At 36.6% G+C, this 14323-nt stretch overlaps 1 protein-coding gene and 1 long non-coding RNA gene across 3 annotated transcripts in view; both read right to left on the bottom strand.

The window, feature by feature from the left end:
* Nucleotides 1-7434, bottom strand: part of LOC110224192 (transcription elongation factor SPT6 homolog) — a 7854-nt gene extending 420 nt beyond the window's left edge. The window contains exons 1-17 of the mRNA XM_021010032.1: nucleotides 7353-7434; nucleotides 7122-7203; nucleotides 6904-6996; nucleotides 6205-6334; nucleotides 5902-5965; nucleotides 5649-5799; nucleotides 5449-5569; nucleotides 5114-5351; nucleotides 4827-5015; nucleotides 4644-4751; nucleotides 4162-4548; nucleotides 3981-4088; nucleotides 3096-3875; nucleotides 1406-2719; nucleotides 1091-1300; nucleotides 490-937; nucleotides 3-283 (exon numbers count right to left, since the gene is read on the bottom strand). Coding sequence (XP_020865691.1) covers nucleotides 3-283; nucleotides 490-937; nucleotides 1091-1300; nucleotides 1406-2719; nucleotides 3096-3875; nucleotides 3981-4088; nucleotides 4162-4548; nucleotides 4644-4751; nucleotides 4827-5015; nucleotides 5114-5351; nucleotides 5449-5569; nucleotides 5649-5799; nucleotides 5902-5965; nucleotides 6205-6334; nucleotides 6904-6996; nucleotides 7122-7152 — 4653 coding nt within the window. The 5' untranslated portion in view covers nucleotides 7153-7203; nucleotides 7353-7434. The remainder of the gene's footprint in view (nucleotides 1-2; nucleotides 284-489; nucleotides 938-1090; nucleotides 1301-1405; nucleotides 2720-3095; nucleotides 3876-3980; nucleotides 4089-4161; nucleotides 4549-4643; nucleotides 4752-4826; nucleotides 5016-5113; nucleotides 5352-5448; nucleotides 5570-5648; nucleotides 5800-5901; nucleotides 5966-6204; nucleotides 6335-6903; nucleotides 6997-7121; nucleotides 7204-7352) is intronic.
* A 195-nt stretch (nucleotides 7435-7629) lies between these two features.
* Nucleotides 7630-10865, bottom strand: LOC110230685. 2 transcript variants are annotated; one of them, XR_002333821.1, is made up of 5 exons: nucleotides 10652-10865; nucleotides 10079-10328; nucleotides 9892-9979; nucleotides 8275-8422; nucleotides 7630-7898 (listed from the first exon to the last, which is right to left on the bottom strand). It is a non-coding gene; the product is annotated as an uncharacterized LOC110230685 (long non-coding RNA). The 2 variants fall into 2 exon arrangements; XR_002333820.1 differs by lacking the exon at nucleotides 8275-8422 and having other exon boundaries at nucleotides 7650-7898; nucleotides 10652-10855.
* Nucleotides 10866-14323: the final 3458 nt, after the last annotated feature.

Raw genomic sequence — 14323 nt, forward strand, 5'->3', positions numbered from 1 at the left:
ACACCACCACCACCGCCGCCAGACTCACTACCCCAGCTCCCTGCACCACCAGTCTTTTTACCAGCAGACTCGCTTCCCCAAGCACCGAGACCACTATTTCCCCAACCTCCATCTCCAGTTCCAGTATCATTATTACCCCAATCTCCATTACCATCTTGTCTATCACTATTCATATCATCCCTCCGTCCTCTGCCTCGACCACGTCCACGGCCACCATATGGCCTAGGCGCTCCACTTGGATGTCCATCACGTCCACCACCATTTCTGTACTCACCACCCCTCCCTACAATACATTTGCACAGTTACTTAAGAGTGGACGTCCATAAGTATAGTCAAGGAGACAACATAAATAATGTTAATATATAAATGCTTCTCTGCATCTAAAATCCAGATTACCAGAACTTAAATTAAAACATAATCCCGAGAAGTAGAACAATGACCACACAAGCCTTTCTATGCAAGTTAAAAACCAACTTTGAAATGCATTACCTGAGCCTCCTTTCCACCCTCCTTCATTCTGAGAACTACCCCAATCACTTCCTCCAGACGAGCCATGGTCTGCTGGGCTTCTCATCGGTACCTTTGCAGCAATAGACCTGAGCGATGGCACCGATTCTTGCAATGGGTCATCAATATGCCTCTGGAAGTATGCCACAAGCCTATCAATGTCCTCAAACATCCTTTTCCTGAACTTAAATCCCTTGGGATATAAACCTATATACTCATGATGTGGGTTTGTGCTCCTTATGTAAGACAGAATAAAAGTGCCTGGATGTTCATGTGAAATCCCAAAACAGTAAACTATTCTTGAAGGATTTTCTCCCTTCTCGATCCTAAGAAGATCATCTACTTCTGATTTGGACCCCTTTCGGAATTTCCGATAGTTGAGCATGGTCTTAAGATGAGATACCAAAGGATCAACATATCGATCCATGACCTGCAGTTATGAGATGGTGTGGTTAACATCATTTATAGACGCACCAAATTAGATCCAAAAAAGCTTACAAAAGTCGGAGGAATGTTAAAAAGCTGACGGATGTTCAAGAATCAACTAAATGTGTTCATGGATAACACAATTACATAAATATACCTCATCTAGATCCTCGAAGGTGTCCTCTCCAATTGTCAGGGTCTTCCCAATACACTGTAGGCTTGTGATGTCCTTGTTTTCTTTCCCACCTTCAGCTATCTCCTTGTGAGCGTAAACTCCATCATAAATCTTGAGCGTCAAAGTTAAAAAGTTGAGTCCTCGAGAACTTGGACGAACAATGCTTTCTCCAAAGTCTTTGTCAGACAAATACTGTACATAGCACCAACAAGGAAACTCAGAGATTTCTTTCAATATATAAAAAATGCATTCAAGACTCAATATAAGTACCAAACGAAGAGTAAATATCTGACATACCTCTGTTGCTTGGTCAGCTGTGATATTCTGAAAGCGGGGATGGACAATCATCCGAGACTTAAAATGCTTCCTCACCAGCTCTTTTTCCTTTCGAGCTTTCTCTTTTACAAGCTGGAGACTGTTTCTATCCTCATGGTAATAAGCATCCACATTCTGGTTATGCTGGTGTCTGTTGTTTCTCATTTCACTTTCTTTGCAAATAAGGAACACTTGATACCTCTGCTTTTGAATCGATTTGATCTTGCATGTTAGGATATCGCCTTCTTTCAGTTGGTCCGCCAAGTCAACAATATCTCTCCCATCATCTGAGAAATCTTCCTTCATAAGCATCCCAGTTAACCCAGAATCTAATACACATATGGCTCTTCCATTCTGCAATCTCCGAACACTGGCCTGGACAATTCTGCCCTCAGCTATGGTGTCCTCAGTTTCACCTGAAATCATGTAAAATTCTTCATCTGGACTTGGCTCTTTAAATGGTATCCGCCAATCCTGGAAACCACAGCTTAATTCTCTTATGATATTGCTATAAGTTTCCTTCTTATTCTCCCGTTTCTTGCTGGCAAGATATTCATCAAGGACAACTTTTCTCAAAGAAGCTGGCCGATCTCTCACATGCTCAATAGCCATTTCTATCGCATCCTCATCATCATTTGAATCACCTCTGACATCCTCATCATATATATCTTTCGCCAATTCTTGCGCAAGACTATATGACTCGGGATGGATTCTGGTGTCATCCAATAAGTCGATAAATTGACTGCTACTAGCAGCCAGCCCACTTCTGCGGATGCGCAAGAAACCGGCTGCATTTACAAAAACCTTTTTACCAAGTCCATGCATTATTAGGTCCTTGCGGACAAATATTGAACCAGCTCTTACAAGCGACCTCTGCAAGGATGCAGCTTTCCGAGGCCCAAGTCCAGATATGAACTGTAAAGGAGAAAAGAACCACTCATGGCTAGCTGCCAAGTTAATATCGATTCCAACCTGGTTTGTAATGTCAACCATAACCTGCTCAACCATTCCATACTTCTCGTCTAGCTGAAGAAAATTCTCCAACGGATGAAGCTTCCAAGACAAAATTTCCCGACCTGGACCGCATAAAGTTGCCACCATCGCTAGTGGATTCTGGAGATAGCGTCCAAGAGAAACTGCACGTTTCACGATCCCTGACTGCTGAGGTAGCTGTTCACCCGAGATTCGAGAATTTTCATATAGCCTAGGAAGCGATTCATCCACATAAACAATGCTTAAATCATCCATCCCATGTCCGACATCTCTAGGTTTTTCCTCCACCATCTGGAATATGACCTGATATATAAAACATAACAAAATTTTACTATCCAAGAGAGTAGTAATGAAAATTGAAACACAGCCATAAAATTTTCACAAAGTGAAACAAAAGCAGAAAATCAAGCTTATTTAATCAGATATAATACATCATCATTTTATTTAAAGCAGTCGAAGTCTAAAAAGGTATAGCGAGTTTGAAAGTACTGATGATAAACACACAAAATTCAGGCCTCTACAGAGTAGACACTGAGAAACTAATTAAGTAAACAAGTGATCACAGTTATCCAGAACCATATGAATATAAGTCCTTTATCTCAAGACCAAACATGGAACATGTAGATTGCATTAGCATGAGTAAACGAACATAGTGCCATTATGGTACATGAATCCTTACCTCATAAATATCATCCTTCAGACGAGTACAAGACAAATTGACAGCTCCTAAAGCCACAACATGCGGTTGGTGGTCCATCATAAACTTTAAAACACGATCCTGGTCACTCTTTTTACGTTGCTGGTCGTTGACATTTTGAGATCGCGATGTGAGGGATCCAGCATAAAGCACGTCAAGCACCTCGCCTGATGAGTCCAGCATCACAAATGTATTTGGTGGCTTTCCAGGTCCCCAACAACATGCCATGACCCTCGGTGCAGCTTCCTCATCTGAATTCATGTCCATTTCTTTCTTTTGATATGGCCCTGCAGACACCTTATTCCACAAAGCCTGTCCATACTCTGAAAGCAACCGACTCTTCGCTCTGCTAGTTAGCAAGGATCTTGCTTCTTTCTCCATTGATGGCAAAAGAAAAGCATGAAGTGCATCCTCCAGTATCAACTTTCTTTGCTCATTCCAGAGTTGAGCATACTTACTAACACCAACACTTAGATAGTGTTCATTGCAGTCACTAATTAGCCTATTCATGTAATTCTCAGGTAGCTTGAAGGTTACTTGAAGAAGTTTCTCCTCTTCTGCCTTCTGAATGAGAAGCCACTGTGCACCCTCAAACTTGCTCAATGGCTTTTCACGTAACCACTTAATGCCAGAAAACTGATGGAACGAATCTATTACTGTATTTCCATCTGCTGTTGGACTTGTTGAGACCACTGCATTCTCCATATAAATGCCACGGACATACTTTTTGACTGATGGCTCACAACTTATCTCAACTGCAGCCTAACAAGGAAAAATCGGATATCTCCGCGTTAATGATTAGGGAAGTTCTTCTAATATTAAACCCAGCTAAACAGTTCATAAAATAGTTTTTATTGCAGAGTATACCATATGCCGTGCACCCTTCAGAACGGCCAGAGGATTTTCAAACATTGCGCACACAAAGTTCTGAGCCATCTCCTCTGGTGTTTCCTTTGCGTCCTCAAGTTCATCAACCTGCAACTCAATTAGCGTCAGAACTGCCATTCCAGTACAACATGCGGATCAAACAATATAAAAGCATACTGACCAGTTTTTCTAAGGACAATGCAAGTCCCAATTGCTCAGCACTATACCCAAATTTGTTTGCAACCTCCCAGAGCCCCGCTTTACTGCAGATGCTATATTGTGATTTCCTTTTCGGCCTCTTATACTGCCCTTCATCAACACCAATTTCACCGGGAGGGAAATGCAAGTTGAACTTGGAATCTACATCATCAACTTCTCTTTCTGTTTCTGCAACTTTAAGAGACTTAATGACTGATTCGAAAAGATACTGGTTTAGATTAAGTCTAGTTTCATCATAGACCCTCCTAGACTCTTCTTCGTAACGTTTTGTATAGTAACCATGCAAAGCCATTTTCCTTTTTCGAAGAAGGAGCCACTTCTTATCCAAGTCATTAATCATCCAGAAGACCTACATTGGCAAATAGTTTACATTAATCCACCAAATTTCCTCTGACAATAAGTGTTAACCTGAGTACTTGTTGTTTCTCCAAGAAAATTGCTTACCTTATGCCACTTGGTCTCAGGTTTCTTGTCTTGATTGGCGCCATCAACATCACCAGTGTCCAACAAGCTCCGGCATTGCTCCTTTCGGTACATAGCTATAAAGGGTATCTAGACGAAACAGAAAACATTATCAAGCTAATCAATGAATCAAGGAAAAATCCAACGAGAGAATGAATCCAAAACCTCTAATTTCTGCACATGATGTAGCTCCAAAAATTTTGCGATGTCATCCTTATTAACCGAGAAACCCCGCCCCTCAAAAGTTCCATCAGATTCTTTAAGTAGAGAAGCAAGTTGAGCATATATCCAATTGCTTTCTTCTTCAATGCTAATTTCATCTACAGGAGGGCTTCCGGTGCTTTCTTCAGATATCTGTCAAAGTTTACAAGATATCTTTACATCTATCCTTGAACGCCAAATAAAACATAGACCACAAGTAAGCATAGAGAAAACTAAAGAAGATAATGTACCTGCATTCTCTCAGGAATATCAAGCTGGCGAATTTCATCATCTTTCCCTGTCATATATTTCTCAGAAAGAACAGTTGGTTCAAACTCATCTTCGAGTCTTCTTTCCATCCTTTCATTAGATGCCAAACCCTTTTTGCGAATTGTCAATAATTCGTCAACATCACCAAATATTTCATTAGCGTCTCGCATAGCATTAATATCTGATCCCTGCCTAAATTTCTTTTTTTTCGAGTTCCCCCTGAAAAATTAAGTTGACTAGAATCAGAAAATGTACATGACATAAGAGATATGTTAAGAGCACAAAAGGGATAAACAACAGAAAAAAAAAAAAATACCTCTTAGGAGCACCAAGCCCATCATCTTCATCTACAATAAAATCTGCCATTTCGTCCTCGCTCCCAACTACATCTTCTTCCACAACTAAGTCTTCCTCATCACCTACATCATCAGGTGGATCTACTAGACACAAAATGTACATAGTCAACTATGTGCCAACAGTAAACATAAGAGTATCAGAAGGCACAAGAGAACCTACCATCAACATCAACATCATCAAAAAGCCTGTCTTTGATCTTATCCTCAGCACTTCTTTTAGCTCCACCTCTCCCATCAAACTCATCATCGGATGATTCCCCCGGACCATTGTCCCTTTCCCTTTGAGCTTTCTTCAACCGCTTATACTTCCTCTGTCATGGTTCAAGAAAAAAGTCAAAATGTATTAGTACTGCACATATATTTTTATTGTTATGTACAAAATCCTGATATAGTTATACACAAACATGACTAACCTTTTCGAATTTGACGTTGTTATCTTGGAGAAGCAGATAATCATCTTCATCAAGATCTTCGTCCCTATTAAAATCATCATACATGGAAGGTTAATCAGAAAGAGAACAGACCTGCTATAGTTCGTTTAATGGTAACTTATATACTAATCACAAACAATGCATATGAAAATCACAAATCAAGAATGCTGAGAATTAAGGACACATTTATTCAAGTGTATCATGCATGTCGACACTAACATTAAGTTTTTTCATATGTTAGAAAAGGATCAAATTTAAGAGAACGAGTAGGGATATAATATTCACTTTTTCCTTCGTTTCTTCTTCTTTTTCTGCCTCTCCTCATCGCTATCTTTCCTTTCTTCGTCCTCTTCATCTTCTTCTTCTTCTTCTTCATCATTCACTATGAACCCATCATTCTCATACTCATTCCCAACTACAAAACAGATATACGGATTGCACATCATGGAACAAAAATAGCCTGAATCTAAGTGCAAAAAACCCTACCGACTCAAACCCAAGGTGAGAGAAATGTGTGAAGCTCAAAACTTAATATACAGAAACCATGAAGTCTAAAAAGGATTGAATCAAGCAACCATATGAAACAGAGAATATAGAAACCAAAAATGGTAAAAGGAGAGATTTTGCAGCAAATAAATAAACATCTAAGAACACACACATCTATGCATTCACTTAATTTTTCGACCCATCCAACATTGATTTCCTAACTGTTTTTTTTGTGTTGTCAAATCCAGACACTGCATCTTCTAATGGAGCACATGCAACATAATTTCTCCAAATGAATCGTTTTTAAGACAAAGAACTGCATGCACCTCTGTACTTAACCAAACCATACCACTATTTTCCTTCGACGCAATCAGACTCTAAAGCTTTCAGGTTTAGGATGGTAAGCAAAAAGAAACTGAGGAAATCTCAAAATGAAAAGAAACAAAGACGACACATTTCTCACTCGGAGTAGTCAAAAATCAAGGAAAAAACTTGTACCGTCATCATCATCTTCTTCATCATCGTTGTCATCGTGCTCAACTGGATCTCCATGAACTGGCTCTGCGTCCTCATCCTCAAGCTCATGATCCTCTACCCAAAGGAAACAAAAAAATTCAATTTTTAAGACAAATCAGAAGAAAATAAACAAAACCCTAGTATTATTACGGCGTTTCACACATAAAAAATTAGGGTTTGCGACGAAGCGATTTAGGTACCTTCATCGTCAGAGATTGCGTTCCTAGCCATGTTTATCTCAACCAATTAGAAGTACGATAACGCAGAAGCGAGCCCTGAAAACTGCAGAAACGTAGAGATTGTGATTATGATTTCTGATTTTGCGAAGAAAAAAGGGGGAAGAAGATTCTCGCGATTTCTAGGGTTCTTCGAAAAGCGAACTCAGAAGGAGCTAGAGAAGAGAAATGGGTTTGGTAAAGGAAGAGGCTTACCAGTGTGAATTTTTCCAGAAGCGAAAGGCGACAAAAATCTGAAAACGAAGAAGAAGACGGTGAATGGTGATGAGAATTCAACTTTATACTGAAATTTGCTTCAATTTCTTTTTTTTTCTCGTTTTAGAAATAAAATGTTTTATTTTAATTATATTTCCTGAAAACAAATTTTTACTTGATGACAAAAAAAAAAAAAAAATTTTACTTTTTTGTAAGACAAGTTTTACTGAAATGTAAAGAGTAAAAAGTAAACTCAAACAAAAAAAAATTATTCAAATTATCTTATAATCTATACTAAACTAAACTAACCAAATAAAGTGTAAAAAATTACAATAGAATGTCATTGGAAAATTTTAAACCAACGACTAAAAAACAGAAATCGTCAGAGGGTATAATGGACAATTTCAAGGGCAATTACACGCGGATCTTGGATCCATTACCAGCGGATCTTGGAGCCAGCAGTCGGATCTCTATCCAGAAGTGCATAATGAGCTTATTGGGCTTAGTCGATCTTGGGCCTTTATATTTCTCTCGCAATTGGTAGATCTGCATTAATTCAAAACATAATATTAGATTCGTGCATATAAAGATATTTTCCATAATAAACAAACCTATATTCACTAATTAACTAAACCGATATTTCAATAAAAACTCAATCCCATATATTTAGATGATTCAAAGAAAACTTATCTCTTAATATTCGATTTCCTTGATTTGTTATTAGTTTAACCAATAATAACAAACTCTATATCTTCATATCCGAATAAATTAAGTATATACCTCAACTATTCTTATTCTCAAATCTTCTCTTAGGCGGTAATTTTCTAAACCCTAAGCAACCCTATACGTTCTCCATCTCTTATAAATATAGAAATCAAACGACATTCTCAATACACACTAAGCTATCAAACGCAAAGCATACCTCTCAAACAATGGCTCTTCCCATCACAGAACTGTCAAGGAAGAGTTACCTCCTCCTAAATAGCTCTCAAACCCAAAGCATACCTCTCAAACATTTGTGTTATTTTCAGAGTGGATTCTAGCAGTTGGTGATGGTAAGATAGCACAGCCTAACGATGGAGAAGTGATGATAGAAATTCCTGATGAGTTTTTAATCAAAGATGCTGATAATCCAATTGAGACAATAAGCAGGGAAATTTATGGAGATCCTAAGTTATTGAAGGACAAAAACGATCATGTCTTCTTTCAACAGAGGGAGATTTTATGCCCCACCAATGAAGATGTTGGTATGATCAACAATTATATGCTTGATCAAATGGAAGGTTAGTATCCATACTAACCATGTTATTGAGCTTTTGTAATATTTATATGTTGTTAAAGTCAATGTTATATTGTGTGTAGGTGAGGAACAAATATACCTAAGTTCTGATTCTGTAGATCCTTCTGACATTGGAGGTAAGAATAATCCAGTTATAACATCAGAGTTTTGAACAATCTAAAGGTATCTAGATTGCCAAATCATGGTATAAGGTTGAAAGTTGGTTGTCCTGTGATGTTACTAAGAAACCTAGATCCAAGAGGAGGATTAATGAATGGCACCAGGCTGCAAATAACACAAATGGCTGACAAACTTATTGAGGCAGTCATTATTACAGGTGATAGAGTTGGAGATAAAGTGATCCTTCCCAGGATATTGATATCTCCATCCGACAGTAAACTTCCTTTTAAAATGCGAAGAAGACAACTTCCAATAGCAGTGGCTTTTGCTATGACCATTAATAAAAGTCAGGGGCAATCTCTGAATCATGTTGGCATCTATCTTCCCAGACCATGCTTTTCACATGGCCAACTATATGTGGCTATCTCAAGGGTAACTTCAAAGAAAGGACTGAAGATCCTAATAGTGGATAAAGAAGGCAAACCGCAGAAGGAAACGATGAATGTGGTGTTTAAGGAAGTTTTCCAGAACCTATAAGACTAAGCGTTGAAAGAGACATTTGTTCACAGAGGTAAGAACAAATATGAAATGATTCTGATATATCTCTGTTATACTATAAGAGTTTCTGATTTCTTTATGTCTGAGCAGGTCAAACAAGGTATGAAAACGTGTGTTTGGCAAATAAAGGAATCAGTGATTGAAGTTTCAAGAGAAGAACTGATACCCAACCCTACTGTTTCTGTTATTTTCATGTTTTCTTTTTACATGAATTCGAAGACACATCTAGCTTATAACAGCTTAACTTTGTTTTTCAAAAGTTTTATGTCCTAATACCATCATATTCAGTAATATGAAGTTAACTATTTCATATTTATAAGTAATAATGGTTATTACTGCTAACCAAACAGTCCGATCAATTATAATATAGAAAATCTCACAACTCACTACTTCTATTAACAAACAAATGCAGAATAAAGCTCCAACAGCATCACAAGAAACGAAATTACTATTTAAAAATTTCTGACATAATTAATTTGTAAGTATTTCATCTACACTTATTCAACCAAATTTGGAAATCAATAGAGTAGGTCTATATTGTTATCACCTAATCAAAAGTGTTATGTTTAATATCTTACTAACCTTTTTAAATATAGATCTTTAAAAACCTCTAATTACAACACCAAATCTCTTCCCTCCTTAAGAATCCAACTTCAAATTGATCATTTGTCTGCAGATTTTTAACAGTTATCAAAGTTTCATTAGTACAACCATACAAATCATTCTAAAGACTAAGAAACATTGCCGTTTTAAATTAAAAGGATTGTACCAAATTATATTTCAAGAATGCTCCAAATTAAACTGTTACTGCTTCAGCTCCATAAGAATTATGTGCGCAAAATTCTACTTCGCCTGCAAACATTGAACTTTGTATCATGAATCTAACATTCAGCTAAAGAATAATGAAGCAGGAGCATTTTGCAATAAAGTGCTCAAGTTATACAATAATCTGGATAAAAAAAAAACTTATCTTCATTCTTCTTCTTCTTTTGAGAACCCATTGAAATATGGCTACTAATCTGAAACAATTATAAAAACAAAAAAAAAATTATAGATTTACAGCTTAAAAGATATATTGAAATTGATTAGATTTAGTCTATTAACACTATGAATTTTGAGAAGAAACAGATTGATTGACTAACTAACATGTTTAAACAAAACGAAACATGTAAAAAAATTGCATGCAATTAGATATGAAAAAGGTAATAATTAATCAAATTCTGTGGGTTATTCACAATCGTTGTATAAGATCTATAATGAAACAAGAAAAAATCTATGGTAGAAACCCAATCGGCAGATTCCAAAAAAGTTCAAACAAAAATCAAAGAGAAGAAAAGCTTACCTCTTTTAAGATCTTATAATTTGCAAAGAATTGATGTATAAGCGAAGACGATGGAAGTGAATTTCGGATGGATTTCGATACAGCTTCGTCGATCGGCCGACAAAAATTATTTTCTCAGATTGGAAAATTGTCGAAGGTTTCAGACAAAGAACAAAAAGAAATATCTTTCCAGATAAAAAAAACATAAAATGAAATAATGTCAGGACCAATATTTGTGTGTTTTACGGGAGAATTCACCTCTTGTGCCACTAATCGAGAAATGCTAGCCTCTTATGCCACTCTTATGTTTTCTTTTTATTATCGAATTTATTTTAAATCGAGAAAGTGAGTAAATTACATAAAACCCAGACGAAAATAATTAAACTACGATCCAACCTAACAACCCGAACCCAGTCGATAAGAAAATAACCCGGTCCATACAAATTCCCCAAATTTACCCTAATTCTGAAAATTTCTCTAAGTGTAAAATCTGAAAACCGTAAAATATGTTTCACTTCTCTTCGTCGCTTGTATGCAATGTCATGTTTCCGCTTGACGAAGCATCAATGCCAACAAATAACAAGCGCCATGTCCAGTTTTTGGTGGAATGCAAGTGAAGATAAGCACAAAATGCATTGGGTCTCCTGGGAGAAATTATGTAAATCCAAAAAACATGGAGGATTGGGTTTTCGTGATATTGGAAGTTTCAACCAAGCTTTACTAGCGAAACAAGCTTGGCGGCTTCTAGACTGCGCTGAGTCATTAGTTTCTCGAGTGTATAAAGCCATATATTTTGCTACGAAAAGTTTTTTAGAGGCAAAAATTGGCTACAGACCGTCGTATGCTAGGAAAAGTATATTGTTTGGTCGGGAACTATTGGAAAGAGGCTTGATGAAATCAATAGGGAATGGTAAGGATACACGTATTTGGGCTGATAAATGGGTGAGGGATGTTTATCCGAGACGTCCGATTAATAAGGAACTAATGATGGACCTTAATCTCAAGGTAGTAACATTGATAACACCACAAGGAACTTGGAACATTCAACTCTTAAATGAGTTTTTTCCTACCTGTGACGTCACTCAAATCAGCTCTTTCCCTCCGGATCCTCACTTACAGGACAGATTTGTATGGGCATATACAAAAGATGGAAGGTACTCGGTCAAGAGTGGTAACTAGGTGCTAGGCCGTGAGGCAACAACCATGGAAGTTATCCCGGAAAGAATTCAGAAGCTTAACAAGCTTAAAGAAGAGGTTTGGTCTGTCGTGACGGCGCCAAAAATTAAACTTTTCTTATGGCGTGCTTTGTCAGGGGCCTTAGCAGTTGCAGAGTGTTTAAGAAGTCATGGTATCAACACACAACCAATATGCTCAATTTGCAACACCGAGGAGGAAACGATTTCCCATGTGCTATTCAGCTGTACATTGGCATCTCAGGTGTGGTCTGCGACTAAACTACCATTACCAAGCCATGGCTTCACCAACTCTGTTTCCCAAAACATTGAATACGCTCTAAGCTTAATCGAGAAGCCAGGTTTAGATCCGCATGTTCGGGCGGCAGTTCCATGGGTCTTATGGGAGATTTGGAAGGCTCGTAATGCTATATTGTATGCAGCTAAGGGCACTGATCATCATTTTGTCCTTGCTACTGCATTGGAAGAAGCAGAGGAATGGATCAAACAAAACCAGATTCTAGCCACAGAGTCTGTGTGGGCTGCAAGAAATTACTTTATGCCCCGAAAATTTTGGTCTCGTCCTGCTGTTGGTGTTTTAAAATGCAACATTCATGCATCTTAGCTAAATGACAAGTATTTTTGTGGAGCAGCATGGATCCTTCGCAATCATAACGGGGATGCTTTATTTCATGCTCGGGATGCATTCTTACCTTTATTCAACAGAGTTGCAGCGGAGCTGAAGTGCATTTTTTGGACTCTACAAAGTCTTCATAAACTTCATATTGGCTCCTGCGAGGTTTGGACTGATTGTGCGGCTGCAATGTCAGCCTTGGAAAATCCGAAAGAGTGGCCAAAATATCGTTATGTTCTTAACAAAATTGTGCAGGTAATACGGGTGATGGGGGAGGTTACTTTCAAACTCTCTTCACCGAAAGCCAACTCGTTGGCTAGGGATATTGCATGCAGTGTTACCCGAGAAGGTCGCTTCACTTCTTACTTAGCTTTAGGAGGTCCATCTTGGTTACATGACCGCATCGAAAGAGAACGCCGTTCTCAAGGCTAAGTCTCTGTTTTTACTTTGGTCTCGCCCTCTGTTTTGGCGTTGCTCTTATCTTCTTTAAATTAATGCTCTGTTTCCTTCTTGTTTGAAACTTTTGGTTTTTGATTTAATACAACTCAGTGGAAAAAAAAAAAATTATCTTATAATTAGAGTGGAAAATATTAAAATAACATTTATACCAATGTAGAATTTGAGCAATGGTAGTCTTTTTTTATAAACAGTAAGCAATTCGTTTTCAAAAAGGTTGAGAGAAATATTTGTATTGTGTGTAGTAAACACATATATACCATCACAAATAAAAATTATTTCTCATTCAAAACAATCTTTTTTTGATGAACTCTTTAATTATTTTTTTGTCAATTGATGTCATTTTAATAGGTAAGAAAACATCCACATATAATATCATAAAATTTAAAAAATTAACAAATAAAAAACCAAAAAATGGATAGGAAAAGCTCTCATAGAGCTTCTAGCAAGTCATATTGTGTTGTTAAAACACATACATACATGATACATCTCGATGAAAGCACCAAAGTAAATGAGAAGTGGATGTAATATCTTAGAAGGATTGATTTCCTAGCTTAATTAACAAAATTTATAGGTGTTATGCTTTTGAAATTAGATCTTAATCATTTTTTTATAAAAATAGTGATTTTTAAAATTTTAAGGGTTATGTATTATATATAAAAGTTTGTTAATTGTGTTATTTTATAAGACATTTATATTTTATAGATCACAGTTGTCATTAAGTAACGAAATACAACGGGACAATTTTTGTTTTATACAATCTTATCTAAATTAGACTGATTTGATATGTCTAATATTGGTGGTGTTAAAAATAATAAAATGAGGATTTAACCCGTATTGAAGCGGCAAGTTAATGATAGTTTAAATTTTTATTAATGTTAATTCAAACTCGTCACGCCATATAACCCTGTCCCGCAAAATAACTCGTTCTGTGTTATTTTAATTTATTTTATACGAAAATAATTTTAAATGTTAACCAAATCTTCAAAATTAAATATGGAATATGATATGGATATTTTTTATTTTATAGATGCAAGGATTAAACCATAGATATTTATGAGAATCAGTATAGATATCCGGTTCATAATTTCGGATATGTTTGACTCGAATCCAAGTACAAAATGTCTTTAAAAAATACTAGTATAGATAAGGTATTATAGTATCATTTTTAATTTCATAAATAACATAAAAACTAGATAAGATCCGCGCCAAACGCGTGGCAAATTTTATGCTATTTAATTATATAAATAATTTTATTTATATATATACATATATATTAATAATTATTTTATTAGGTACTATGTTTGAAGATTACGTAGTAGTTGTATTTGGTTTCATAATGTCTTAAACACAACTTGGAATTATATATATAGATTGCAGGTTTCTTTGAAGTAAATCCTGAAGGTGGCATTTATTTACGAGACATTGTCT

This window comes from Arabidopsis lyrata (assembly GCF_000004255.2).
Source record: "Arabidopsis lyrata subsp. lyrata unplaced genomic scaffold ARALYscaffold_2, whole genome shotgun sequence".
In the NCBI taxonomy this organism is placed as follows: Eukaryota; Viridiplantae; Streptophyta; class Magnoliopsida; order Brassicales; family Brassicaceae; genus Arabidopsis; species Arabidopsis lyrata.